Raw genomic sequence first — 26,568 nt, 5'->3', positions numbered from 1 at the left:
CTCCCTAGAAAAAATGAATATGCAAAAGAAGAGCCTGAGGAGCCTCATTTAAGAGTCTCAAAACACAGGACTAGCCAGATATCCCCCTGGGAAGGACTCAGCCTTCCTGGAGGGATATCTGGCTAGTCCTGTGTTTCGAGACTCCACAGCCTTTTAGCTTGCCAGACATGGGACTTTGGTCATAATGTGACTGATCAAAGTCCCATGGGATTGGTTAAAGAAATGCGTTTATGCAAGGCAAATGCCAGATTAAAGGGGAGCTATCAGCAGGTTTAGACTAAGCTAACCTGCTGATATGTCCCTATTGCAAAGGAGTTGCTGAGGAGGAGGATATGTCTCTTATGTCTCTTACCCTTCTCCTCTGCGTCATTCCGGTGCAGTTGTTAGTTTGCTCCATGGTCCGGTGAGACAATTAGGAGCATTGGGGCACCCACTAGGAGCACTGCCCACCCCCACAGCGCCAATATGGACTGCCTACTCCATGCATTATTATTATTATTAGAACAGTGTAACAGTCTAACAGTGTGACCAGACTATGGAGCACACGACTAACTGCACCAAAACAGCGACGAGGATGAAGGTAAGAGACATACCTTCCTCCTCTGCATCTCCTGTGCAATAGGGTAATATCCGCAAGTTAGATTCATCTAACCTGCTGATAGTTTCCCTTTAAAGTGACACTGCCCCCCCCCCTTTTTGCATTCTGACTTTTCTACACAGGTGTAAAAGGTAAATTTAGCCGTTTTCATACCTTATTTTATATCATACGTCATGGTGCTTGTTCCAGTAAAAAGTGATTTTCTTATCAACTGCAGACTGTGTTAAGTGGGCAGGGCTTCATTGGAACTGTCACTTAGCCCTGCCCACAGTGCCACCCTTGGCCCCACCCCTCCATGACGTCATAGTCACAGGCTCCGTCCCCTCACCAACCATTGGAACAGGCTGGCCTAAAGGACTAGGCCCCACCCCCTCTAGGTCAGACTTTACCAATGGTCGAGGGGACGGGGCTATGTGGAGGCGGAGAGGGCGTGGCCAATGGTGCCGCTTTGGGCGGGGCTAAATGGCACAGTTGCCATGAAGCCCCACCCACTTAACACAATCTGCAGTTGATAAAGATCACTTTTTACTTGAACAAGCCCTATGACGTATGATATAAAATAAGGTGAGAAAACCGCTAAATTTACCCACTACACCTGTGTAGAGAAGTCAGAATGCAAAAAGGGGGGACAGTGTCACTTTACGCTTGCTAAACATGGGATCTTGATTGGTTACAACGTGACTGATCGAAATCCTATGCCAGATTAAATTAGCATATTACTATTTTGGTTACATTTTGGAGCATGACTTGCACAAGGTGACATATGATTAGCCTTTTTTTTCAGCTAACTAAGGCAAAAAAAAAAATCCTTCACATATTAGGTAAAGAACAGCCTGCCGTCTGCCATTGTATCCATATCATATGTTCCATACATACTTAGCAGTTTACAGAGCACATAGATGCTTCTGTTTAGGTCCTTCCTATAGGCTTATTCACTTAGGTGAAAACCCCCCAGAACCATTGCATTATGTAATAAATAGTTACCTATTAGTACACCTATAGACTATGGTTTTTCCTTTGTGACTGTCAGGGTCCTTCGTGTACTAACATTGAGATCAAGGAGTCAGACAGTCTTCACTGTTTACAGACAATACAGAACCATATTTCATATTTCGCCAGCTCTCGGCATTCCTGTAAATTGAGTCATCAGACCCTCTTCTCACTATGTGTGAGGTTATTGGACGTTTGTGAGTGTGAATGGTGGTTTGTGATGTCTGGGATGTGAATTCCATGCATACAATATTCCATTACTTGTCACACTGTGAGATTATACATGTGATGCAATGTGCGGTAGTAACTGCATCAGCATTGGCGATACTACTCCACAATGTGCGATCGCTCTCACTAGCCGGCTATGTTTATAATGTATACATCTTTTATCCCCAGGATTCCTGGGCTCCTGAGCTGAAGTCTAGGTTGGAGAAGTTCCTGTCGTTGACTCTGAAGGCTAGAAGTACCCCTCGTCTTGTGACGCTTTACGTATCCTTTCTACATTTCGGGAACTGAAGGAAAGAAATGTTGTGGATGATTTCTGAAATTGTAATTTATTCTACTTTGCAGATCGCTGGGGATCCCTAGCAGTTTGACCACCATCAACCTATACACTTGAGGCCCCCATACACCTTAGACTTTGGTCATCAATCTAAAATGTATGGAGCTCCCCCGAACAACCACAGACACATGTTGTTGGTGATAGGGGTCGGACGTGATAGAAAGTCACCATATTACCCCTTTGATTCGGGAGAGATAAGCCGCAGCAGCCCACTTCTCCCTGTTCCAGATGCTCCTGTGTATGGGGAGGACAGACGGCAGGCGGGAGATAACTGATAGCCGGCCGTCATAAGTGTAATGGCACTGCCCCTTTAATACTCAAACTGACAAGTAATAGTAATAACTTGGTTACTCTGAGTTTTGGCTTTACTCACATGACTTTATATTACACAGTGGAAATGTCATGGGCTTATACAGGGAGGTGGTTTAAAAAGGTACTCCGGAGAAAATTTTTCTTTGAAATCAACTGGTTTCGGAAAGCTATACAGATTTGTTATATACTTCCATTTAAAAATCTTCAGTCTTCCAGTACCTATCAGTTGTTGTATGTCCTGCAGGAAGTGGTGTTTTCTCTCCAGTGTGACCGCAGTGCTCTCTGCTGCCACCTCTGTCCATGTCAGGAACTGTCCAGAGTAGGAGAGGTTTTCTATGGGGATTTGCTACTACTCTGGACATTTCCTGACATGGACAGAGGAGGCAGCAGAGAGCACTGTGCCAGACTGAAAATAATACACCACTTCCTGCAGGACATACAGCAGCTGATAAGTCTTCATAAATGTCCCCCTAAATGTTTGTGACACTGGAGATGTCATTGACGTTGCACAAAACTCACATCCTTCTGTTTTAAAAATTTTTTTTAAAAATATATATTTATATATATATTTTTTTTTTCTTTATTTATTTATTTTTTTTATTACTCTTTCCTAAGATACTGGGATATGACTGTTTTTAAACTTAGCTCTTGCGGTGATTCATTGAGCGTCAGACGTTTTCGGCAGAAATATGAAAACATTACACAGCTGCAGGACGGTAACTGAAGACGTTTCTCCTATAAGCAATGCCATACCTAGTAATATAAGGAGTGGATCTGCTCATTGTGGCTGCACCTGTGACATCTTCAAAAAGATTAAAATCAGTTCTTGTCCAACATATATATATAATCCAGACAGTGCACCTGACGTGATAAATGGTGACAATGAAATGTGCTTTTCCTTAACCTGTTTACAATCCAGAAAGACAGCGGCCAATGGGGCAGAGGTAAGAACGGTGCAATTTAGCAAATTTTAGTTTTACTAAACTGATATTTCTAGACATGAGGGTTGTGTCTATTAAAAGGAGCAACAAACAGGATGAAAAGTAGTGACAGTAGTGTAGTCACTTGTTAATATAACATAGCAGTACATTTTAGCACATTTCAGTCTCAAGCTTTGTTCACACACACACAGTATTTTTCATCAGTATTTTGCAACCAAAACCAGGAGTGGATTGAAAACACAGAAATGGCAAATAATGGCCGTTGTTTTAAAAAAACTAAACTTGTTATAATTTTTAAAAACAGATGTGGTTTTTTAAGGTCTACAATGAGTCTTTACATACTGTGTGTGCACATAGCCTGATTGTGTAGAGGGCAATGAGTTAACTTCAAGGTCTAAGAAGAAGGGATTATTGGGAAGGGAGCCACAGTTTGAGAAAAACAACATTTTGGAACATTAAAATGATGACTATCAGACAGAGTTGGGAGAGAGTTATGCAGTGATTACATGGAATATTCTGACCCTTGCCTCACATTCACCTCAAAGGGAATGTGTCACCTAAAATTCCTTTTACTGATTAGAGTCAGATACTAAAACTTGTTCTTTTATTCTAATCTGTTTCACTTTTCACTTTTTTTTTTACATTGTTTTGGGGACGGCCATATTTCCTGGGCTGTTTGTAACAGCATTTAGTGACATGCTTTACAGCAAGACTCATGGACATAGAGGACAATAGACACTCTGTCCCCTTGAGATGAATGTTAAATATTACTGAGCCGCTCTGTGACCTTTGAGGAGGTAATTCCACAGGAAGCTGCTATTGTCTCCTCTATCTACTGGAGTCACATGACGCTGCAATGCTGTATGGATCACTTTACAGCAGCCTCCTCTTGTCACCACAAACACAACAAGAAGTCTCAGTCTTAGTTTTAGCCCCAGTGGTGAGAGTGAAAACTGCAAGTTATCAGGATTATTTTATAATATTGATCGAAAATGGAAAATTAGAATAAATATCGCTTAAAACTCTTTAAATAAGTTTAGCATAAAAAAAACATTATTTAAACAATAAGTCATTTTCTGATGACACATTCCCTTTAAGGGCCAGTTCACACGGATTAAAACTGGCGAAATCCCGCCATCCTCCGTGTCATTCTATGGGAGCCTCGCGCACCTCCTCTCTCTGCACGGAAGAATCGACATGTCAATTGTTCCGAGAGGAGAGAGGAGGCGTGCAAGCCTCCCATAGACTGCCAGTATGACACGGAGGATGGCCGGATTCCGCCAGTTTTACTCTGTGTAAACTAGCCCTAAAAACAAGAATCCTACCAGTAGGTGGCAACTGAAATTTTTTTATCCAAAATAACCAGGGAGCACAAATAAAGCTATGCACACATGCACCAAAGTACGTGTCTACCAGTAACAGATTTACCACTGGTGAGGGAGGTGGACACACACAGGGAGATTTATCAAACATGGTGTAAAGTGAAACTGACTTAGTTGCCCCTAGCAACCAATCAGATTCCACCTTTCATTCCTCACAGACTCTTTGGAAAATGAGAGGTGGAATCTGATTGGTTGCTAGGGGCGACTGAGTCAGTTTCACTTTACACCATGTTTGATAAATCTCCCCCATAGTGTTAAAATCCCAAAAATACTCTCCTCACCCGCAGGGGACAACACAAAGGAGAACGATGTAGCCTCCCTGTCCAGCATCAGTCACACACAGCAGCCTACACCAGCGGCTTGCCAGAAAGTTGGGATAAGGGCCATATTACACGGAGCAAAAGGCTGGGACATCACTATTGGGATTGTTGTCTTTTAACATGTTGAAATGATCAGCCAACATTGTGCATGTCAGCCATTGTTGCCTTTTAATATTACCTATTACACCAAGAGATTATTGCCCCATAATCAGCAAAATACTGTGGATTTCTCTTAGGTATTTAGCACTATTTAATAACGGTGGTCAGTAACAGATTTTTATAGTGTATATTTTAAAGGAATATTTAAAAAAAAAAAAAAAAAAATCACATATTGCAGCAAATCTAAGGGGCACATTTATCCAGGTCTGCACCTAGCGCAACCTCCACTATGCTGGATTTTTAAAGAGGGCGGGATGCGGCTCATGATAAATCCAGTGGCAGGACACCAGAGAAATTTAAATCAACTCTGTACCCACAATCTGCCCCCCCTCCCCCCAAACCACTTGTACCTTCGGATAGCTGCTTTTAATTCAAGATCTGTCCTGGGGTCCGTTCGGCAGGTGATGCAGTTATTGTCCTAAAAAAATACTTTTAAACTTGCAGCCCTATGCCCAATGGGAGTATCTGTGCCCTAACTTTGCACCACCCCTCCGTCCCTCCTCCCCACCCTCCTCATCATTAGGAATGCCACTGGAACATTCTCTCCATGCTGAACATTGCACAGGTCCTTAACGATCCAGTCCATGTGCCGGGCTGCCACAGGTGAGGAATAGGAGGCAATCTGCCTGGAGCATTCCTAATGATGAAGAGGGAGGGGAGGAGGGACGGAGGGGTGGTGCAAAATTAGGGCACAGATTAGGGCTGCAAGTTTAAAAGTATTTTTTTAGGACAATAACTGCATCACCTGACAAACGGACCCCAGGACAGATCTTGGATTAAAAGCAGCTATCTGAAGGTATAAGTGGTCTGGGGGGGGGGGGGGATTCAGATTGTGGGTACGGAGTCGCTTTAAAGGGCAACTTCAGTAAAAAAAAAATCTTTCAGGTCAATTGCTATCAGAAAATTCCAGATATTTGTAATTTACTTCTATTAAAAAATCTCAAGTCTTCCAGTACTTATCAGCTGCTGTATGTCATTGAGATAGATATAGACGTGTAGGACACACAGCAGCTGATAAGTACTGAAAGACTTGAGAAATTTTAATAGAAGTAAATTAAAAATCTCGGGCACTTTCTGACAACAGTTAACTTAAATTTTTTTTTTTGCTGGAGTTGTCCTTTAAAATTAGATAGATGTGCCCATAATTGTAATTTAATGGGTGGGTTAGCATCAATTCTAGTACATCTTTTACAAGTAGTTTATTGGTGCTGCAGTCTGAATACACCCTATAGCCACTGCACTAAAAACGGTCCCGTCTTTGTTCTTTAGTTATAACTAGATTCCTGCCAATATTACAGTTCCTGCTGCCTAAACAGGATTTCAAATATTCTGCGGTCTTCTCTACCCCAGAATTTACTAACATGATTTCATTGACTCTGAGGACGCTAGGGAGAACCAAGTGGTGTTAATGCCTTCTATAAGACATGTAATCTGAAGCTCAGGAGTAGAGAGGTGTTTTTAAAGGGGTACTCCAGTGAAAATCTTTTTCTTTCAAAGCTGGTTTCAGAAAATTATATAGATTTGTAAATTGCTTCTATTTAAAAATCTCAGTTTTCAGTTCTTATCAGCTGCTGTATGTCCTGCAGAAAATGTTGTTTTCTCTCCAGTGTGACAAAGCGCTCTCTGCTGCCACATCTGTCCATGTCAGGAACTGTCCAGAGCAGGAGAGGTTTTCTATGAAGATTTTCTGCATCTCTGGACAGTTCCTGACATGGACAGAGGTGGCAGCAGAGAGCACTGTGTCAGATTGTAAAGAATACACCACTTTCTGCAGGACATACAACAGCTGATAAGTACTGGAAGACTGAACATTTTTAAACAGAAGTAAATTACAAATCTATATAACTTTCTGAAACCAGTTGATCTCAAAGAAAAAGATTTTCGCCGGAGTTCCCCTTTTAAAGTAAAATTTGAAGAAGAAAAAACCTGGCATTGTACCCAAGTGTGTTAAACTGTTTATTAGATTATCTCTGCCCTTCAGTGCCCCTCTTTAGAGAGCAAATCGTCCAGTCTAGTCAAACAATACATTCTGTCACTGTTTGTTTTAGGTAATAGTTTGCAATTATTTTTTTTAGATGCTAGTGGTTATTACTAATTCTTAATAGAAATCTGAATGTGCATTTTTTTGTTATTCTTTCCTAATTCTGTAAATTGTAAGTGTGCTGCTTTTAATGATCAGGAGAATTGGTTGTTTTTGTATGATAGTTTTATAGTGTTGGTGCCCTCTTGTGGTTGACTTGTGAAATTGTGAATTTCCTTTATGACCTGATCCCTGTTTATAGTCTGTTCCTGGCTTTGGCTTCAAAGATCTGTCAGATAAATCTGTCTGTGTAAACACACCATTAGGCTTGGTTCACACTACGTATATTTCAGTCAGTATTGCAACCAAAACCAGGAGTGGATTAAAAACACAGAAAGGCAACATAATAGTAAATAACTGTTATTATTTCAATATAACAGCCGTTGTTCTAAAATAACAGCAAATATTTGCCATTAACTGCGTCCATCCATTTAATTTCAACATTGTGTGAACAGATCCTTTCTGTGTTTTTAATCCACTCCTGGTTTTGGTTGCAATACTGACTGAAATATAGTGACTGAAATATACGTAGTGTGAACCCAGCCTTAGGGTACAAACACACACACCGTATACGCTGCGTATTTACTGCTGCGATACGCAGCAGATTAGATCTAAATAACTGAACACAGCATCAAATCTTCACCATCACATCTGCTGCGTATACTGTGTGTGGTTTTATACCCTAATGGTACTTTTACACTGGACGATTGATCGTTCGTTTTTGCACGATAACTGTCAAATTCGAACGATAATCGTACGTGTAAACGCAGCGAACGATCAAACGACGAGCAAAAAATTGTTCATTTTGATCTTTCAACATGTTCTCAAATCATCGTTGATCGTTCGCAAAAAATTCGCAGATTGTTCCGTGTAAACATTCTTTCAGCGATTTCACCTATGTGTGAGATGGGCTTAAAAGATCGCAAAACGATCACATAGCGAATTTTCCGTACAATGTATCGTTCCGTCTAAACGCTGATCGTTATAAAAAAAAAACATTGTTCATTCAAAATCGTTAATCGTGCGATCGTGCGAATTATCGCACCGTGTAAAAGTACCATTAGTCTTCAAGTGGACAGGAGCTGAGCTGCACAGTGATTGGAGGAAGTGGGTGCTGATCAATGAATGATGAGCTATCCTGTGCCCTTCGGGTGCCTTAACACCTACCGACTCGCAGCGTTAATAACGCTGCGAGTCGGCTAGGTCCTGGCAGATCACTGTCAGTACATACACGCAGCGGTCTGAACGACCGCTGTGTGTATGTAAATCTGCCGGCCGCTTAACCCCTTCGGATGTCGGCCGCCACCCACTCCGCTCTGTATACATTACCTCCTCGCTCCACGGGGTCCCCGCGTCCTGCTCTCCCGCCCGGCCAATCAGTGGCTGCGGCAGGGTAACACACTGATTGGCCGGGCGGGAGAGCAGGATGCCGGGACCCCGTGGAGCGAGGACAGGTAATGTATACAGAGCGGAGCGAGAGGCGGCCGGCGTCAGAAGGGGTTAAGCGGCCGGCAGATTTACATACACGCAGCGGTCGTTCAGACCGCTGCGTGTATGTACTGACAGTGATCTGCCAGGACCTAGCCGACTTGCAGCGTTATTAACGCTGCGAGTCGGTAGGTGTGAAGGCACCCTTAAAGGGGTTCTCTAGTGCTACAAAACATGGCCACTTTCTTCCAGAAACAACACAACTCTTTGCAGTTGCGGTTTGCAATTAAGCTCCATTCACTTCAATGGAACTGAGCAGCAAAACTTGCACCCACCCTGGACACAAGAGTGGGGCTGTCTCTGGAAGAAAGTGGCCACGTTTTTTGTAGCGCTGGATAACCGCTTCAAAGCGAATGTAGCATCAGGTACATCCCTTTAAGATTTTTACATCGAGGATGCCGATGATGCAGTCTTTTTTTCTTTTTTTTTTTTTCTTTTTTTTTTTAATACCATAGCCCGGCTCCCCATGCACAGCACCCGTCTATTCCCGAGCACCGCCCGCCCCAGCCTGAAGTACTGGAGGCAGGCTCGCCAGCCCCCAATGTGACTAAACCCCCTCCCCTCTGAGATTATTTGTAATGGAGCCACATCACAGGGGAGTGCAGAACGTCACACTGGGGGCCGGCAGGCCTGCCTCCAGTACTTCAGGCTGGGCCGGTGCCACTGCTGTAGCCGTGCCTGGTACATGCCACTAACTGCACAGTAGGGGCGGGTTCACACTACGGAATTCTCGTGGACAATGTCCGCGGAATTCCGTCAGCTGTCCGCCCGCACGGGCACGCGCACGCGCTTTTCCGCCGGCTCCATAGACTCCATTCTATGGGCTGGCGTATTCCGCGATCCGCTAAAAGAAGTGACATGACACTTCTTTCAGCGTATAGCGGAATACGCCGGCCCATAGAATGGTGTCTATGGGGCCGGCAGAAAGGCGCCCAGATGTGCGGGCGGACAGCTGACGGAATTCCGTGGACATTGTCCGCGAGAATTCCGTAGTGTGGATCCGCCCCAGCTCTGTAAGGTGCTGGAGGGAACCATATCAGCACAAACATGCTGATTGGCTACCTTTTAACGTGTACCTGTTTAATCTTTTTTTTATATATATATATATTTTTATTTTTTATTTTGCAGAAATCAATAGTACAGGTGATTTTAAGAAACTTTGTAATTGGGTTTATTAGGCAAATATACCATTATCTGCATTCAAAAAGACTTTTCCTAGGTCCCCCCCTCCTCTCTCTCATCCACTGCTCATTATCAGGAAATCTCATCCTGTTGCATCAGACATGCCCCTCTCTGTTCTATGGAGGGGGAGGGGGAGATTAGTCGGCAGCAGAGAGCAGAGTACAAAGGATTACACAGCGGGAGCTGCATATAAGCCTGTATTCAGAGGTCAGTGCTGACTGTTAGAGGAGATAGCCCGGTGATGTAGCTCTAAATTAACTTTTGTTGTCCTGTTTTGGGGCCTCATCTCCCCCCCCCCCCCCATCCCCTTCCCCCTGTCTTCATGGTTCTCTTATGGAAAAGGGGGGGGGGGGTGGAGGAAGATGAGGCACCAAAACAGGACAACAAAGAGTTAATTTACAGCTACATCACCAGGCTATCTCCTCTGAAGTCAGCACTGACCTCTCTGACCTCTGAATACTGGCTTTCACACGGTCCACTGTGTAATCCTTTGTTCTCTGCTCTCTGCTGGCGACTAGTGTCCCTCCTTCCTCCTCCCCCCTCCCCTCTCCATAGCACAGACAGGCACGTCTGATGCAACAAGTTGAGATTTCCTGATAATGAGCAGTGAATGAGATAGAAGAGGAGGGGGGACCTGGGAAAAGGCTTTTTGAATGCAGATAATGACATATTTGCCGAATAAACCCAATTACAAAGTTTCTTAAAATCTCCTGTACTATTGATTTCTGCAAAATAACTATATATATATATATATATATATATATATAATTATAAATAAAATACGACAGTGACACTTTAAGTGTACTGCAGGTTGATACTAACCTGTGTGAAGTTATTGCTTCAATAAAGATACAGTTCTTCTTGTAGTTAGGACTTGGACATAGGCTGTGTTAGTCACTGTGTTCTGGGACTATACTCCTGTTGTGCAGAGGATTGTGTGTGGGTGGTCGGGCAGACTGTGATAGAGTGGCATGGGGGTACTAGTAGCATGTAAAATCCTCCCATTGATCTGTGCTATACTGTTCTGTTGTACAGATATGCAGCTACAGCAGCATCTGGCAGAAGCTGAACATAGAGCCATCACCTACATGAAACGCTTCAACAAGATGCAGTCTGACTACCATAACCTGATCGGTGTCACCGCTGAGCTTGTCGACTCTCTTGAGGCAACCGTCAATGGAAAGCTGGTAAGAAACCATAAATAATCATTTCTACCCATGCCCAGTAGCTTCCATATTCCCCGCCATATCTTCTCCTTTACTGTTCTTTATTGAAATCCGACTCAAACACTGTCCAGCCAAGGGGTGGCACATGTGTAGTGATGTAGTCAAGAAGAGGAGTACAGGAGGAGACATCCTTGTGGCTGTCAATTAGAGGGGGTGGGTGGTAGGTATATGTAAATACGGACATGTAGAGAATGTAGGTATATGTAAGCCTCATTTACTTATAAGGGATAAGGGCTTTTATCTCCATGCTGGAAATAATAAGGACATAATAAAGGTATATGCCCAGAATCCTGATGCTCTATCTAGCCATGGGCTTATTAGTAGCCTTATTTAGGTGCTAATGCAAGTAGTGATGTATCTCCTGGAAGAAGAAATCACATAACACGGCACTGTACTGCTATAGGAGTCCTGTGTGTGTATATGTATATGTGTGTGTGTGTGTGTATATATATAGATATATATATATATATATATATATATATATATATATATATATATATATATATATATAAAGAAAACTCATATATAAGTATACAATGCAACAATGAGTGGCGGGGCACCGATCCCTATAGTGCTAACATAATACCGCATCCTATGGTTGCACTCCGATACCTTAGTATTTTTTGATGAAGTACGGTGTCCTCTCCTGCCCTCGGATCCAGCGTCGGTTAGAAGTGCGTTAGAAGTGGGCCCCGGCATCCAACAATCAGTGCGTTGCCTGCGGTCCACAAAGTTCAAGTGACGTCACTTCTTTCGTGGGTAAGGTGGCTGGTAAGAGTCAAGCTTCTAACACGTTTCGGCGGTCTTTGCTGCCTTCGTCAGAGATAAGTTGCACTTCCTCCTTTTATGGACTACTAGTGGTAGTCAATAAAAGGAGGAAGCGCAAGGTCCGAACTCATCTCTGACTAAGGCAGCCGAGATCACAGAAACACGTTGGAAGCTTCACCCTTACCAGCCACCATACCCACGAAAGAAGTGACGTCACTTGAACTTTGTGGACCGCAGGCAACGCACTGATTGTTAGATGTAGTGGAGCCGCAGGCCAGGGCCCGCTCCCAACACACTTCTAACCTATGCTGGATCCGAGAGGACAAGGGACATCATACAAGCAATACTAAGGTATTGGAGTACGACCAAAGAATATGCTATTGTGTCAGCACTATAGGGATCAGTGCACTGTAACTCGTTGTAGCGCTGTATTCTAATGTATAAGAATTTTTTTTACTTAGGTGCTGTTATCAGGTCTACATTAAGACGTGGAAACCTTAGCCTATAATTTGGCGCACTTGTCCTTGTCCACTCATTTAAACGTACATGAGAGTCTTGTCAGAACCAGCCGTAGATCAGTATGCTCATTTCTAATGTTAGCTATTTTGGATTTTTAGAACGACCCTGACCTTTTTCTGCCGCATCCTTCCAGTTTCTTGACATTTTTACTAGTGTTGGATCCGTTGTAACCAGACTGATTCACTGAGAAATCCAGCTTGTTCCATGAAAGGGTTTTCAAGCTTAATGACTACTAGGGAAGAGATTGTTAAGAGGTTTTCCAAGGAAACAAGGATGTTGTTGTTGTGTTTTTTTTTTTTTTTAACTGGCTTAAAATAGTTGAAGAACAAAATTTTTCCATACGCTCGCTGTGCCATTTTGGTACCTTTCCCATGGATTCAGTATGCATATTCCCCTTCTATTTACTGTGTTTGTGCAGACATTATGGTGTCTTGTCACTAGCAGGGGACCAAGCATTCTGGTAAAGGCACAAAAATGTGTGTGTGAGCCTTTCTCTCTGCCTACCCCCTCCCATCTGAGACGGCAGATGTGAACAAGTCCCTGGCAGGCTTTATCTGTAACATTGTAGCTTTTTGTTATGCTGGGAGGGTTATTTTGAGTTAAGTTGCTAATGAACTCGCTGTTAATAAACCTCCCAGCATTACAAAGAAGCTACAATGTTGCAGATGAAGCCTACCAGGGACTTCAGCTGTCTCAGAAGGGAAGGGGGAAGAGGGGGAGAGGGAGAGGAAGGCTCATACATAGATATACAAGGAGAAGACTGTATAGATAATAGCAAGGTTGGAAAGAATTATTAGTTTTACCATGGGCAGAAACATATAAAAAGTTATGCTTGAGTGAAATACCCCTTTAGCATTTATATTTTACTATTTTGGGCCCAAAAAATGTAAGTAAGCATGTAATCTTTTAAGTATTTATGTGTAAACTCAGTACATAGCTTATTCAAGAACTTTACATGAAGTCTTTGTCTCCTTGGGTGTGTTCCGTTTCATAAACTAAACCTAAATATAGATAGATAGTATTGGGATTACGATGAGCAGCTCCACATGTGGCGTTCAATTTATCTTCATAGAAAAAGTGTGGTTAAGTCCTGTAAGTTTGTATAAATCTGACAAAACTATCCAAAAACACACAGGCTGCAAGACCTACTATTGGCCGAATAATCAGATGTTCTATGGTGTTTGCCCTGCAGAGGGCAATATTTATATATGAAATGCTAATATTGGTCAGAAATGGCTGTACGGTAAAACGTTTATCCGCTAGATGGCAATCTTGTAAAATGAGTCCACTTCCATGTTATAAGTGATTATCTACGACAGGCTGGTGTGTTGCCTGGGTAAAAGTGTGAACTCACAATATTATCTCCATACTAATAATGTGATAAACGTAACATTGTGAAGGGAAGAGAACCCAGAGATCGCTTCCCAGCCTTTTGGCTTAGATCAGGTGTAGTATCCGTTCTTATCAGTTTAATATCTGATAAGTCCCCTATCTGGGGACCATATATTAAATGGATTTTTAGAACAGGGAGAGGGAAAAAGAGCTTGTTCTGTCCTCTCCAGGCATTGACCTAATATTGCAGTGCCTCCAAGAGGAGAACCCAGAGACTCCCTAACCATAGCTGCCTCATGGCCACCAGCAATGCTTTTCCTGCAGTTGTAGCAGCTAAAAACCAGGAGGCAGCGTTGGTTGGTTGAGCCTCCTGGTTTCCTGACCGGTCACTATTAATGAATCTGTCAATACATATAAAGTTATGTGTGTGTGTGTATACAGTAACACCTCTGTTCTGGAACACAATCCGTTCTGGAGAGCTGTTCTAGAACCAAGCAGTTCAAGAACTGAGCTGTGTGTTTCCATAGGGCACAATGTAAATGTGTTTAGTTGGTTTTCACATTCCATGGGCCCGGTGCAGAGTGCCTGGGCCACAGTGTAAAGAGTTAAGTGGTGATGCAATAGCATCACCACTTACTGCCTCTGAACTAGCAGTAAGTAGCGGTGCATCTTGCACCACTACTTACTGTAAAGGAGCAGGAGTTCCTGCCATAATTACGTGAATCCCTGCTTTAAACTGGTGGGTGGCAGCCAGAGAGGGGCTCCCTGCTGGGCATTTATGGTGAAACTCCAATACTTTTATCCATCTTTTTTCCATTTGGTCATTCGTCCCCAAAGACTCATTTACCTTTATGTTAGTGGGGATCAGATGTTTGATTTGATTCCTTTATATGATCGGCTTTCAGATAACTCCTGAATATCTACAAAGCGTCTGCACTCGACTTTTTAACAGCCAGCTGAGGCAAAGTGCAGCCCAGAGCATCGACTTCACAAGACCTGGAACTGTAAGTACATGTGACTAGTCCAATGTCCACCGCTACTGATATTATTTTACACATTTGGAACATTTAGATTTAGTATGTCTTAAGGGGTGTCTTTAAACGTACCCCATTTACAGTAATACTGATTTTAATTAAAGTCTATGGCACTGCATTTCCGCAGCAAATTTAACTTCTACTGTTAGAATATAGTGCTATCAACTTAAAAATTAAAGGAGAAGTCCGGCGAAAAGTTATACAAATCCCCCAATATACACTTATTATGGGAAATGCTTATAAAGTGCTTTTTCCCTGCACTTACTACTGCATCAAGGCTTCACTTCCTGGATAACATGGTGATGTCACTTCCTGGATAACATAGTGATGTCACGCCCCGACTCCCAGAGCTGTGCGGGCTGTGGCTGCTGGAGAGGATGATGGCAGAGGGGCACTGAGGGACACAGGACACTGGAGGGACACTGAGCATCCCCCTGCCATCATGCCCTCCAGCAGCCACAGCCCGCACAGCTCTGGGAGTCGGGTCGTGACATCACCATGTTTATCCAGGAAGTGACATCACCATGTTATCCAGGAAGTGAAGCCTTGATGCAGTAGTAAGTGCAGGAAAAAAAGCACTTTATAAGCATTTCCAGTAATAAGTGTATATTTGAGATTTGTATAGCTTTTGGGGAACAATACAATACTTTAATAAAAAATTTTGCCGGACTTCTCCTTTAAAGGAGAAGTCCAGAGTTGGTCTTTTTTTAAAAAAACAGCTGTGGAGGAGGTGACTAAACATAACAAGCACTTATCTCCCTGGCTACAGTGCTGGGGCCCGCTGTCCTCCGCTCTGGTTCCTGTTCCCCCGGCCGCTTCCTGAGTCTGAGTGGACTGGCTGAGCGGTCTTACACTTCACGTCCAGGGTCCCCACTCAGAATAAGAAGCGGCCAGGAGACCGGGGTCTGGAGCGGAGGACCGCGGACCACAGCGGTGGAGCATGTTATTACGTTCAGTCACCTTCTCCCCGGCTGTTTTAAAAAAAAATTACCCACCCGGATTTCTCCTTTAACGACATGGCTCCCGACTCAATGCTTACCTTTCCGCATTCTACCGGCGTGCTTCCGCATTTCTCTCCTGGTCCCTGTACACTGCTGCAAACTTGTTACATGTGAACGCACGTTAAGGCTATGTTCACACTACGTAAAACTACGGCCGTAGTTTTGCGTTGTGTGACATAGCCTTATGTTGAATAGGATCCCGGCCGGAGCATACACACATTGTACAGGCTCCAGCCGGGAGCCCATGTGGCGCAGGAACAAAACTGACAGGTCAGTTTTCTGCGACCGGAATTCAGTGAATTCCGGCCGCAGAAAGACCTGTCAGTGCACACAGTGAAGCGAGCGGCTCCGGCCGCTCTCTTCACTGTGGGCTATGGGAAGCTCTGATGCGGGGCACGCTGATGCGCCCGCATCAGAGATCCGCGGCCGGAAAGATCACCCGGCCCGTACTTAAGTACCAGCCAAGATGATCCGGCCAGAGACCGGCTGTTCCGTCACCCGGCCGGGGTCACGGAACGGCTGGTCTCATACAATGTGTGAACATAGTCTGAAGGGGTATTCTTAGCTGGTGAACATTTAGTTCAGCACTGCTGCGTCCCCTCTCACTGCCTGGTTTGGCAGGGGACTGAGCTCAGCTCCGCTCAGCATTGCCATATCTCCCTCTAAGGTTACACATGTCTCTAGGGACAATCCAAGTCCTGCAGGCGTGTGTCCAGCTGTTGCAAAACTACAACTCCCATCATGCCTGGACAGCCAAAGCTAAAGCTTATGTTACATGTCCAGGCATGATGGGAGTTGTAGTTGTGCAACAGCTGGAGAGCCAAGGTTCCCTACCCCCGTATAAGGTGTCTCAGTACGGATTCTCTTCTGCAATGCATTCTGAAACTTTATGACACAAGACTGTGGGTGGATGTTCAATGTAATATAATAAAACCACTTGTGCCAGCTAAGCATATGACTTCTAGATAATGTGCCTCATGAGACTCCTTATGTTCTCCTGCTAAACTGTTAAAACAAAGACCCTACTCTGTGGCACAAGGCACCAAATTAGTTACCAGAATTACATTAGGGCCAGTGGCCATACAAATCCGGTTATACACTCAATTTCAGATATCCCAGGGAAAACATAGTACTTGTGCACCATCCTGGTCAGTGTCTGCCCCTGTACTCTATGTCCTGCTCATACCCTTACAACAAATAATTCCCGTTTGTTGGTTCTTCGATCTCAGTGACACATGGCACACATGGGACGCGGTACTATACAGGTAGAGACCTTTGTTCTTGGGTGGTGTTGCAGTTTGTTTGTATTGCTATACACGGGAGCAGGAGGCATATATTATCATTACAAATACTATTATTACTAGGAGCTGACTGCAAAAAAACGTGCATCACTACCTGTGGGTATGTGCACACTGAGGAATCCTTGAGGAATTAGGGCTCGTTCCCACTGAGGAAAGGTAGCGGAATTCCGCGACAGAATTGTCCGCCGCGGAATGCCGTTAGCCTCCCGCTCATAATGGGAGTCTATGGGAGGCGCGCGCTCCTGCCCTGTCCGCGCTGAAGAATGAACATGTTCATTCTTCAGCGCGGACAGGGCAGGAGCGCGCGCCTCCCATAGACTCCCATTATGAGCGGGAGGCTATCGGCATTCCGCGGCGGACAATTCCGTCGCGGAATTCCGCTACCTTTCCTCAGTGGGAACGAGCCCTTAAAGAGGAAAGTTTTCAGCGGAATTTGAGCAGAATTTAAGCCCCATTGACTTCTATAGGATTCCTCTAACAGAATCTGGCCAAAGGCCCCGTTCACTCTGAGCAAGAACGTTGAATCGCTCTGCCGCGGAATCCCGCCTTGCTCAGTGTCTCACTGTGAGTGAATGAGAGGGCGCGCTCCTCCGCTGTCGCCGCTCTCTACTCAAAGAAGTGTCATGTCTATGAGTGGAGAGCGGCAGCAGCGGAGGAGCGCGCCCTCTCATTCACTCACAGTGAGACACTGAGCGAGGCGGGATTCCACGGCAGAGCGCTCCGCCATGGAATTTCGACGTTCTTGCTCAGTGTGAACGGGGCCAAAGAATGAATCTGTTCATTCTTTGGGTGGAACGCAGAATCTGGACGGAATTCCGGACGGAAATTCCACTGTGTGCGCACACAGACGGAGTTCACATTTTGCTCTATAGAATGAAACAATGCATTTAAACGGGCAGAGTTCCACACGTATTTTGCGTTGGAATCAGTGCGGAATTCTGCGAGAATTGCTCAGTGTGCACATACCCTGTAATAGTGATGTGCGGCTGATGGACGGATCAATAATGTAAATTAATGCCGATCTGCTAAATCGGCGCTCCTTTACTAGGCCTATTACACAGCTTGATGATTGTTAATGATGTCCGTGCAGCCCTTGCCCTAAACTGTTATACATCACCTCTCCACGCTACCTGTCTTCTCCTGCCCTCTGCTTGCTTCCGCGGCTGCAGCTTCAGATCGGCCTGTCTGAGCCAATGGGCCACTCAGCTGATCAGTGGCCCGGAGCGGCCAGTGATTGGCTGAGCAGCCTGTCCGTTCAGACAGGCCGATCTAAAGCTGCAGCCGCGGCTCCGGGAAGCGAGCAGAGGGCAGGAGAAGACAGGTAGCGTGGAGAGGTGATGTATAACAGTTTAGGGCAAGGGCTGCACGGACATCATTAACAATCATCAAGCCGTGTAATAGGCCTAGTAAAGGAGCGCCGATTTAGCAGACTGGCACTCATTTACATTGTTGGGCCGTCTTAGAGTGGGCTGTGAAATCCAGTCATCTGCTTATATCCAAGTATCAGGGGTCAACGCCTAAGTTTTACATGGATTATAGTGTCTAACTGAAGCTGATCTGCCTTTTGCAGTTAGTTTTTGTATAAGGGTCCATTTACACAGAAAGATTATCTGCCAAAGATTTAAAGCCAAAGCCAGGAATGGATTTGAAAAGAGGAGAAATCTCAGGCTTTCCTTTATGACATGATCTCTGGTTATAGTCTGTTTCTGGCTTTGGCTTCAAATCTTTGGCAGATAATCTGTCAGATAATCTTTTTGTGGAAATGGACCCTAAGTGTATAATGCTTTCTATGAATTCTTGCTATACGTTTGTTCTATGATTTATTGTATGACTTCTGTTTGTTACAACTTACGTCCTTATCATGACACTGGACGGCACAGTGATGTCAGGCCATGAAAAAAACAACACACAAAAAAAAAACATACAATAAATCATAAAACATACATAGAGCAAGAATTTATAGGAAGCATTATAGACTTAATAAAACTAACTGCAAAAGGCAGATCAACTTCAGTTAGACACTATAATCCACGTTGACCCCCGATACTTAGATATAGTGTATAATGCTTCCTATAAATCCTTGCTCTACGTATGTTCTATGATTTATTGTATGACTTCTGTTTTTTTCATGGCCTGACCTCACTGTGTCATGATGAGGATGTAAGTTGTAATAAATAGAAGTCATACAATAAATCCTAGAACAGGGTTTATAGGAAGCATTATACACTTAAATCTGAGTGTCGGGGGTCAACACCTTAAGTTTTAGGTGGATTATAGTGTCTAACTGAAGTTGATCTGCTATGATTTATTGTATGACTTCTGTTTTTTTCATGGCCTGACATCACTGTGTCCTCCAGTGTCATGATGAGGATGTAAGTGGTAATTGTTGTGCACCATCTCATGCCTGCTGCACCTCCTCTGTCTGACCTTACAGCCATGATGGCATGACCACATTGTGGATGATTTGTATTCTGACACCCTGCTATTATGTATTATAGTATAGGCACCATGCATACACATAATATTCTACTCATCCTGATCATTAATGCATTACACTGTACATGGCCACTATATCATTTGTAATATCATGAAAGAGAATCTTTAGGCAACATTAATAATAGTGAAAACGCATGAACCTGGAGTAATTGTGCCTGTAGCTTCATAGCAGAAACATCATTACGTTGTGTTTATCTTTGGAATTATTTGTATCATTTAAAGCGAATGAACCACCAGTAATAGATGGCCCTACAGGCCACAGTTTAAACCAGGGATGGGGAACCTTCGGCCCTCCAGCTGTTGCAAAACTACAATACCCATCATGCCTGGACAGCCGAAGCTTTAACTTTAGCTATGGCTGCCCAGGCATGATGGGAATTGTAGTTTTGCAACAGCTGGAGGGCCGAAGGTTCCCCATCTCTGGTTTAATTAAAGAAAAAAAAGGACCGCGGCACCAGCTTCCCTGCGCCAGCACCATTCTATGCATGTGTAAAACTTACATTCGCTATAAGGGAATGTGGTTTTGCAAATGCATTGCTTTTATCTTAAAGTGTCGCTGTCGTGAAATTTCTTTTTGCAGAAATCAATAGTACAGGCGATTTTAAGAAACATTGTAATTGGGTTTATTAGGAAAATATGCCATTATCTGCATTCAAAAAGACTTTCCACAGCCCCCCCCCCCCCCCTCTTTTCCATTCACTGCAAAAAATCTGGAAATTGTGACTTGTTGCATCAGAAGTACCCAGTCTGGTCTATAGAGGGAGGAGGAGGGAGTTAGCTGAGAACAAAGGATTGCACAGCGGGGGAGCTATTCAGAGCCCTATTCAGAGGTCAGAGAGGTCAGTGGTGACTGTCAGAGGAGATAGAGGGTGATGTATTTGTAGATTAACTCTTTGTAGTCCTGTTTTGGTGTTTTCTTAAAATCGCCTGGACTATTGATTTCTGCAAAAAAAAATTTCACGAGAGTGACTCTTTAAGTTAAAGCCAGAGCTGTGTTCCCAGTTGTGCTTGTTGTTATTGGAGTCAGGCGACACTCACTCGTAAGAAACATCTAAACTGTACACAGCAATGCACTCAAAACTAAAATATACTCTGCTTTGACACTGAGCTAGCAGGTGCTTTTAGTAGTTACAAGATGGCTATACTTCAGTCATGCAGGAAGACTCTGCACTCGGAAGCTGCTTCACACAGGTTTATTCAGCGTTAGAGATGAGCGAACCTCGAGCAGGCTGGAGTCCATCTGAACCCGAGCGTTCGGTATTTGATTAGCTGGGGCTGCTGAACTTGTATAAAGCCCTAAGGTTGTCTGGAAAACCTGGATACAGCCAATGACTAAGGGGCCTATTCCACGGAGCGATAATCGGCTGAAACGGCACGAAAATCGGCCCAATACGGCCGATCATCGCTCCGAGAGAATGATCAGCCAATGATCGTGTCATCGGCTGATCGCTCATTTAGGTTCAGACCTAAAATCATTGTTCGCCACCAGCGCATCGCTACAGTGGAATTCAAGGTCTTCTCCTTCTCCCGGTCCTGCGGCGCAGCAGCTTCGGAGCTGGGCTGTCTGAACTTACAGACCGCTCAGCCAATCACTGCCAATGATTTATTATTCTGAATAACATGTAAAACAGATGAAACATTCAGAAACAGCAGAATCTGTGATATTATAAGTTACTGTACAGTAACCAAGTTACTCTTAAGTCAAGGTACCACTGTATATGCTTTGTGCAAAAACGTGACTTTTGTACACCAGCATATAAGTTTCCACCACAGCGTTTAGTGACATATTGCATTTTTTTATGAGCTGGAGGAACAAGGCTGGAACCAGTTCTTTGTTGAGGATTTATTAGAAGTCACAAGACTTCTTACACATCTCCCTACACATTTTTTTTGAGTGTGTCGGGGGGTGACCTGAAAGTGTTGTGTTTTTATTTCTATTTTTTTTTTAACTTCATAGGCTTTTTTCAATATAACTTTGAGGCCAGGTTCACAAAACGTATGAGAATGGCCTTCTCGGCCACTTCATTAAAAAACGGCTGTGGTTTGAAACCTGCAACTATGGCCGTTGTTTTAATGATTTTTTTACGTAGTGCAAACTCAGCCTGAAAATTATTGAAAAAAATATTCTTACTAAAAACACACATAGAAAAGACCTTACAGAGCACTTTAAACTTCAGCCATTTTTTCATGTCCTCTAAAATGCAAATAAATCTAAACCCACCAAGGCATTTTGTAAAGAAAACAAGAAAAAAGCATAAAATTGGCAGACTAGATGGACTTGGATTGTAAATTTCTATATTTTAGCGTGGCTTTATTCCTTGTGAGCGTGACCAGAGCTTACATAATTCTGACATTGATAAAATAAAGCGGCTTTCATAATACTCCTTATGTTTGATGTGTAAATGTTAGATATACGTTTGACAAGTGGCAAAATTTAGTTAATAATTTGCAAGGAATTCAAAGCGGTGGATAACTTCTGTATGGTGATTCATGTCAAATGTGCCTGACGTACGTCACCCCGTACTGTAGTAATCCCATCGTTACACAACATCCGAGGGCTATTTATAGGAAAGCTCCACCTTTTGGAACTCTCTTCACCTTTAAAAAAAAATCTATTTTTGTCTATTATTTATTATATTACCGTGCGTTCCGGTCAAAGGGGTTATGTCACTAAGCGGTTATCACTGGGAACGCTGCACTCGGCCAGACATTGGGCTGACCATATAATACATGCAGTGGCTGGAGAGTGAGAGGGGATCTTCACAAACAGCTCTCTGCTTTGGCTAAGGGCCCTATTACACTGGACGATTATCGTGCAGAAAATCGTTATATCGTTCAAATTTAAACAAATCGTTGTGTGTAATTGCAGGCAACGATTGGAAAATCGTTTGTATGTCGTTGATCGTTTGATTTAGATCTAAACCTAAAATTATCGTTAATCGTTCGCTGTAATTCCACATTCGTTCGCTGTAATTCCGCATTTGTTCACTAATCGTTCAGTGTAATTGCACATAGTCCATTGTTTTGCTGGGATCAGAAGGAGTAAACGACCATAGTTACGATTATAGTAACTAACGACTATCATTCTGTGTAATATGGTGAACGATTTCAGGTTAACAATAAACAATCTCGTTTGCTATCGTTAATCGTTAAAAATCGCTTTTTGTAAAACGATCCTAATAGAGAAGAGTCCTGACCGAGGGATCCCCCCACTTTGATGCCCATTTGCCTTAGGACCCTATTACACGGGGTGATTATCGTTTAAACGATAATTCTCCTGTGTAATTGCAGGCAATGATCAAAAATCGATTGTGCGTTGTTGATCATTGATTTAGATCTGACCCTAAAATCATCATTAATAGTTCGCTTTAATTTTACATTCTTTTGCTGTAATTCCACATCGTTCCTCCTTTTGCTGGAATCATATGGAGTAAACGATCGTAGTAACGATCATACCTAACGACTATCGTTCTGTGTAATATGGTTAACGATAAACAATCTAATTTGTAAACATTTATCGTTAATCATAAAAAAAAAATCACTTTATCTAATAGGACTCTTAGGGCCCTATTCCACCGGGCGATTATCGTTCGCATAATCGTTAGCGATAAACTATCCAAACGACCGCTATTACGAAAGACCTGAAATCATTTGCCCATTTACATGGAAAGATAATCGTTACTTATGATCGTTCTTGCGGTCGTCTTGACGTGGCTATTGCGTTTCTCACTACTGTGAATGACCAAACATCATCTTATTCAATGCGAACGATTTGCGAACGGGCAGCGATAAAAATAAGTCCAGGTCTTATTAAACGATCAACGATTTCTCGTTCGGTCGTTAGTCGTTAACTGCTAATCAAACGAATGATTATCCTTTAGATTCGAACGATTTAACGATGATCTGAACGATAATCGTCCGGTGGAAAACACAGAAAGATTATCTGACGGATTATCTGCCAAAGATTTGAAGCCAAAGCCAGAAACAGACTATAAACAGAGATCAGGTCATAAAGGAAAGCCTGAGATTTCTTTTTTTTTTTCAAATCCATCCCTGGCTTTGGCTTCAAACCTTTGGCAGATAATCTGTCAGATAATCTTTCTGTGTAAATGGACCCTTAGAGCATGTAAACAGGGATTGTCTGTGTGAGACTACACCTTTAACCGTCTAATATAGAAGCACATTGTTTAGAGTTGGGAGAAGCCACGGAAAAGTGAACGTTCTCTGTGAGGATCCATTCACACTTGGCATATCAAAGGGGATTTTAATGTGAGAATATATAGCACCATAGCCTTATAAAAGTTAACTATTTTCCTCCTGAGATATTAAAAATAATGAATAGACCATACTTACCTGTAATATTCTCATTGGTGTAGCTACCTGGACCTGTGAGATCCTCTGAAAATTGCAGCTGTCAGTATCCACCGATAGCCGCTGCTGCACTGACTCCTCTGTTCTCTCCTAGGGCCTTCTCGCCATGTGTGCGGTTAGTTATAGCGCCTGATATACTAATGCTAGCTAGTGATGTCCAGCCACTTAGACTTAGGCTTATTGCCTAGACTATTAAAGGAGTTATCCAGCGCTACAAAAACATGGCCACAGCACCGCTCTTGCCTCCAGTTTGGGTGCAGGTTTTGTAATGGTGCATTTACACAGAACGATTATCGTTCGAATTTTCGCAATAACGATCGCATTTGAGCGATAATCGGCTCGTGTAAACACAGCGAAGGATCAAGCGACGAGCGAGAAATCGTTTATTGTGATCAACATGTTCTCAAATCGTCGTTGGTCGCTAAAAATTCGCAGATGGCTTTGTGTAAACAGTCTTTCAAAGATTCACCCTATGTGTGAGATGGGATCTTAAAAACGATCGCAATAACGATTTTTCTAACAATTTATTTGTCTAAACGCTGATCGTTATAAAAACCAAATTGTTGCTTTGAAATTGTTAAACGATCGATTGGGAGAATTATCACTCCGTGTAAACGTAGCATAACTCAGTTCCATTAAAGTGAATGGAGCTTAATTGCAAACCGCACCTGACCTAGAGTCAAGAGCGGTGCTGTCTCTGGAAGAAAGCGGCCCTGTTTTTGTAGCACTGGATAACCCCTTTTAAGAGGGCGGTCACCACTGCTCAGTTCTCAGCAGTGTGTGAATCTGAGCTCCCTTCCCATTAAGAACTTGAACGTTGGAGACTGTCCAGCTGAAACTTGGGCCCTCCCGCTGTTACAGAACTACCATTCCCATCATGCCTGGACAGCCAAAGCTAAATTTTTGCAGCAGCTGGAGGGCCTGAGTTTGGCATCTCTGGTCTAGACCCTTCCACCTGTGTGTGCCAGATCTTACAGAACGGAATGATCTAGGCTAATAAAAAGTAGATTTATCAATGCAGCGTGATAATCATATAAGTGGATGTTACCAGCTGGACTTCATAGTTAAAGGGGAACTATGAGCAGATTCGATGACTCTAACCTGCTGATATGTCCCTATTGCACAGAAGACACTGAGGAGGAAGGTACTGTATGTCTCTTATAGTATGGCTCTTACCTTTCTCCTTAGCGCCATTCCGTTGCAGTTCGTAGTTTGCTCCACCGTCCAGTGAGACTGTTAGAAGCACTGCCCACCCCCATAGTACCCCGGCCGGATTGGTGCTATGGAGGCGGGCAGTGCTCCTAACAGTCTCACTGTAACCATGGAGCACACGACTAACTGCACCGGAACAGCTCAGAGGATGAAGGTAAGAGACCTACTATAAGGGACATAGCTTCCTCCTCTGCATCTCCTGTGCAATAGGGACTTATCAGCACATTAGGTTCGTCTAACCTGCTGATAGTTCCCCTTTAAACTGAAAGAGTGTTACTTGAATTGTACCTTTCTATATAATTTTACCTAAGGGTACGTTCACACGTAATGGATCCGCAGTGGTTTTTTTGCTGCGAATTCACAGCGAGACCCGCTGCGGATCCCTGCCCAGTACACTCTATGGGCAGACAAACTCGCAGCAGGAAGGACATCCCGCTGTGAGTTTGTCTGCAGCCTGCCCCATTAACCCCCCCCCCGTCGGAGCGTATACTTTACCTGGTCCCCGCTCCGGCTTGCCTCTGGGGTTCCCGGCACATCCCGCTCGGCCAATCAGTGCACTGCCCCGAGCGGGACGTAAAGACACTGGGAGCCCCGAAGCAACGTGTAGCGGGGACCAGGTGATGTATAGGCTCCGGTGGCCGGGGGGGGGGGGGGTTAACGGGGCGGGCTGCGGACAAACTCGCAGCAGGATGTCCTTCCTGCTGCGAGTTTGTCTGTGCTTAGAGAGTACTGGGCAGGGAGCCGTTACTTGTGAACCCACCGTAAATGTTTCCAAAAGTAATCCTTCTCATACATGCCCGGCTGTAACATACAGTTAATAAATTCTGGCCTTGTATCCCGCCAGTATTCATGTCCTTATCCATCTACTCTACTTCGCTCTGTTTGTGAGAGGACTGGTATTTTATAAAGCATATGTAGTAGTTTTCGGGTCAGTCTGTTTGGCACCCATGGTCGTCCAGTCATTCCTCTTACTTGGATGCATCTCCCTTCCTGGCGGGGCTGCATCACAGATGGGATTCTGCTCATGTCAGCAGGGTTCTCTGTACTCGGGCCGATGCCTGCCGGGCAGGACATTCCACAAGCAGAAAGGATATGAGCATCAGGCCACATGATCTCTTTCCTAAGATGTTACTGAGACAAGGAATAAGCTCTGGCCTCTTACTTCACCTCCCTTTTAAAAAATGACAACAAAAAAAAAAGAAAACATCTTGCCGGACACCATTTCTGGGAATCGGTTTCACCTGCTTAGGAAATGTAGTCAGGGTCAGGTCAGGGACGTTTTATTGTCCTCCGA

General features: G+C 43.7%; 1 protein-coding gene and 1 non-coding gene across 4 annotated transcripts in view; both read left to right on the top strand.

The window, feature by feature from the left end:
• ARMC9 (armadillo repeat containing 9) overlaps positions 1 to 26,568 on the top strand; it is a 97,324-nt gene that overhangs the window by 26,116 nt on the left and 44,640 nt on the right. For all 3 annotated transcript variants that reach the window (XM_069974460.1, XM_069974459.1, XM_069974458.1), the window contains exons 6-9: positions 1,985 to 2,077; positions 3,382 to 3,406; positions 11,050 to 11,201; positions 14,765 to 14,863. In XM_069974460.1, coding sequence (XP_069830561.1) covers positions 1,985 to 2,077; positions 3,382 to 3,406; positions 11,050 to 11,201; positions 14,765 to 14,863 — 369 coding nt within the window. The remainder of the gene's footprint in view (positions 1 to 1,984; positions 2,078 to 3,381; positions 3,407 to 11,049; positions 11,202 to 14,764; positions 14,864 to 26,568) is intronic.
• Positions 13,944 to 14,134, top strand: LOC138796142 (U2 spliceosomal RNA). The gene has a single exon (XR_011363750.1). It is a non-coding gene; the product is annotated as a U2 spliceosomal RNA (small nuclear RNA).

Source organism: Dendropsophus ebraccatus, chromosome 6 (assembly GCF_027789765.1).
Source record: "Dendropsophus ebraccatus isolate aDenEbr1 chromosome 6, aDenEbr1.pat, whole genome shotgun sequence".
Classification (NCBI taxonomy): Eukaryota; Metazoa; Chordata; class Amphibia; order Anura; family Hylidae; genus Dendropsophus; species Dendropsophus ebraccatus.
Note: the sequence above shows the minus strand (reverse complement) of the source record. Positions and strands in the feature narration are given on the sequence as shown.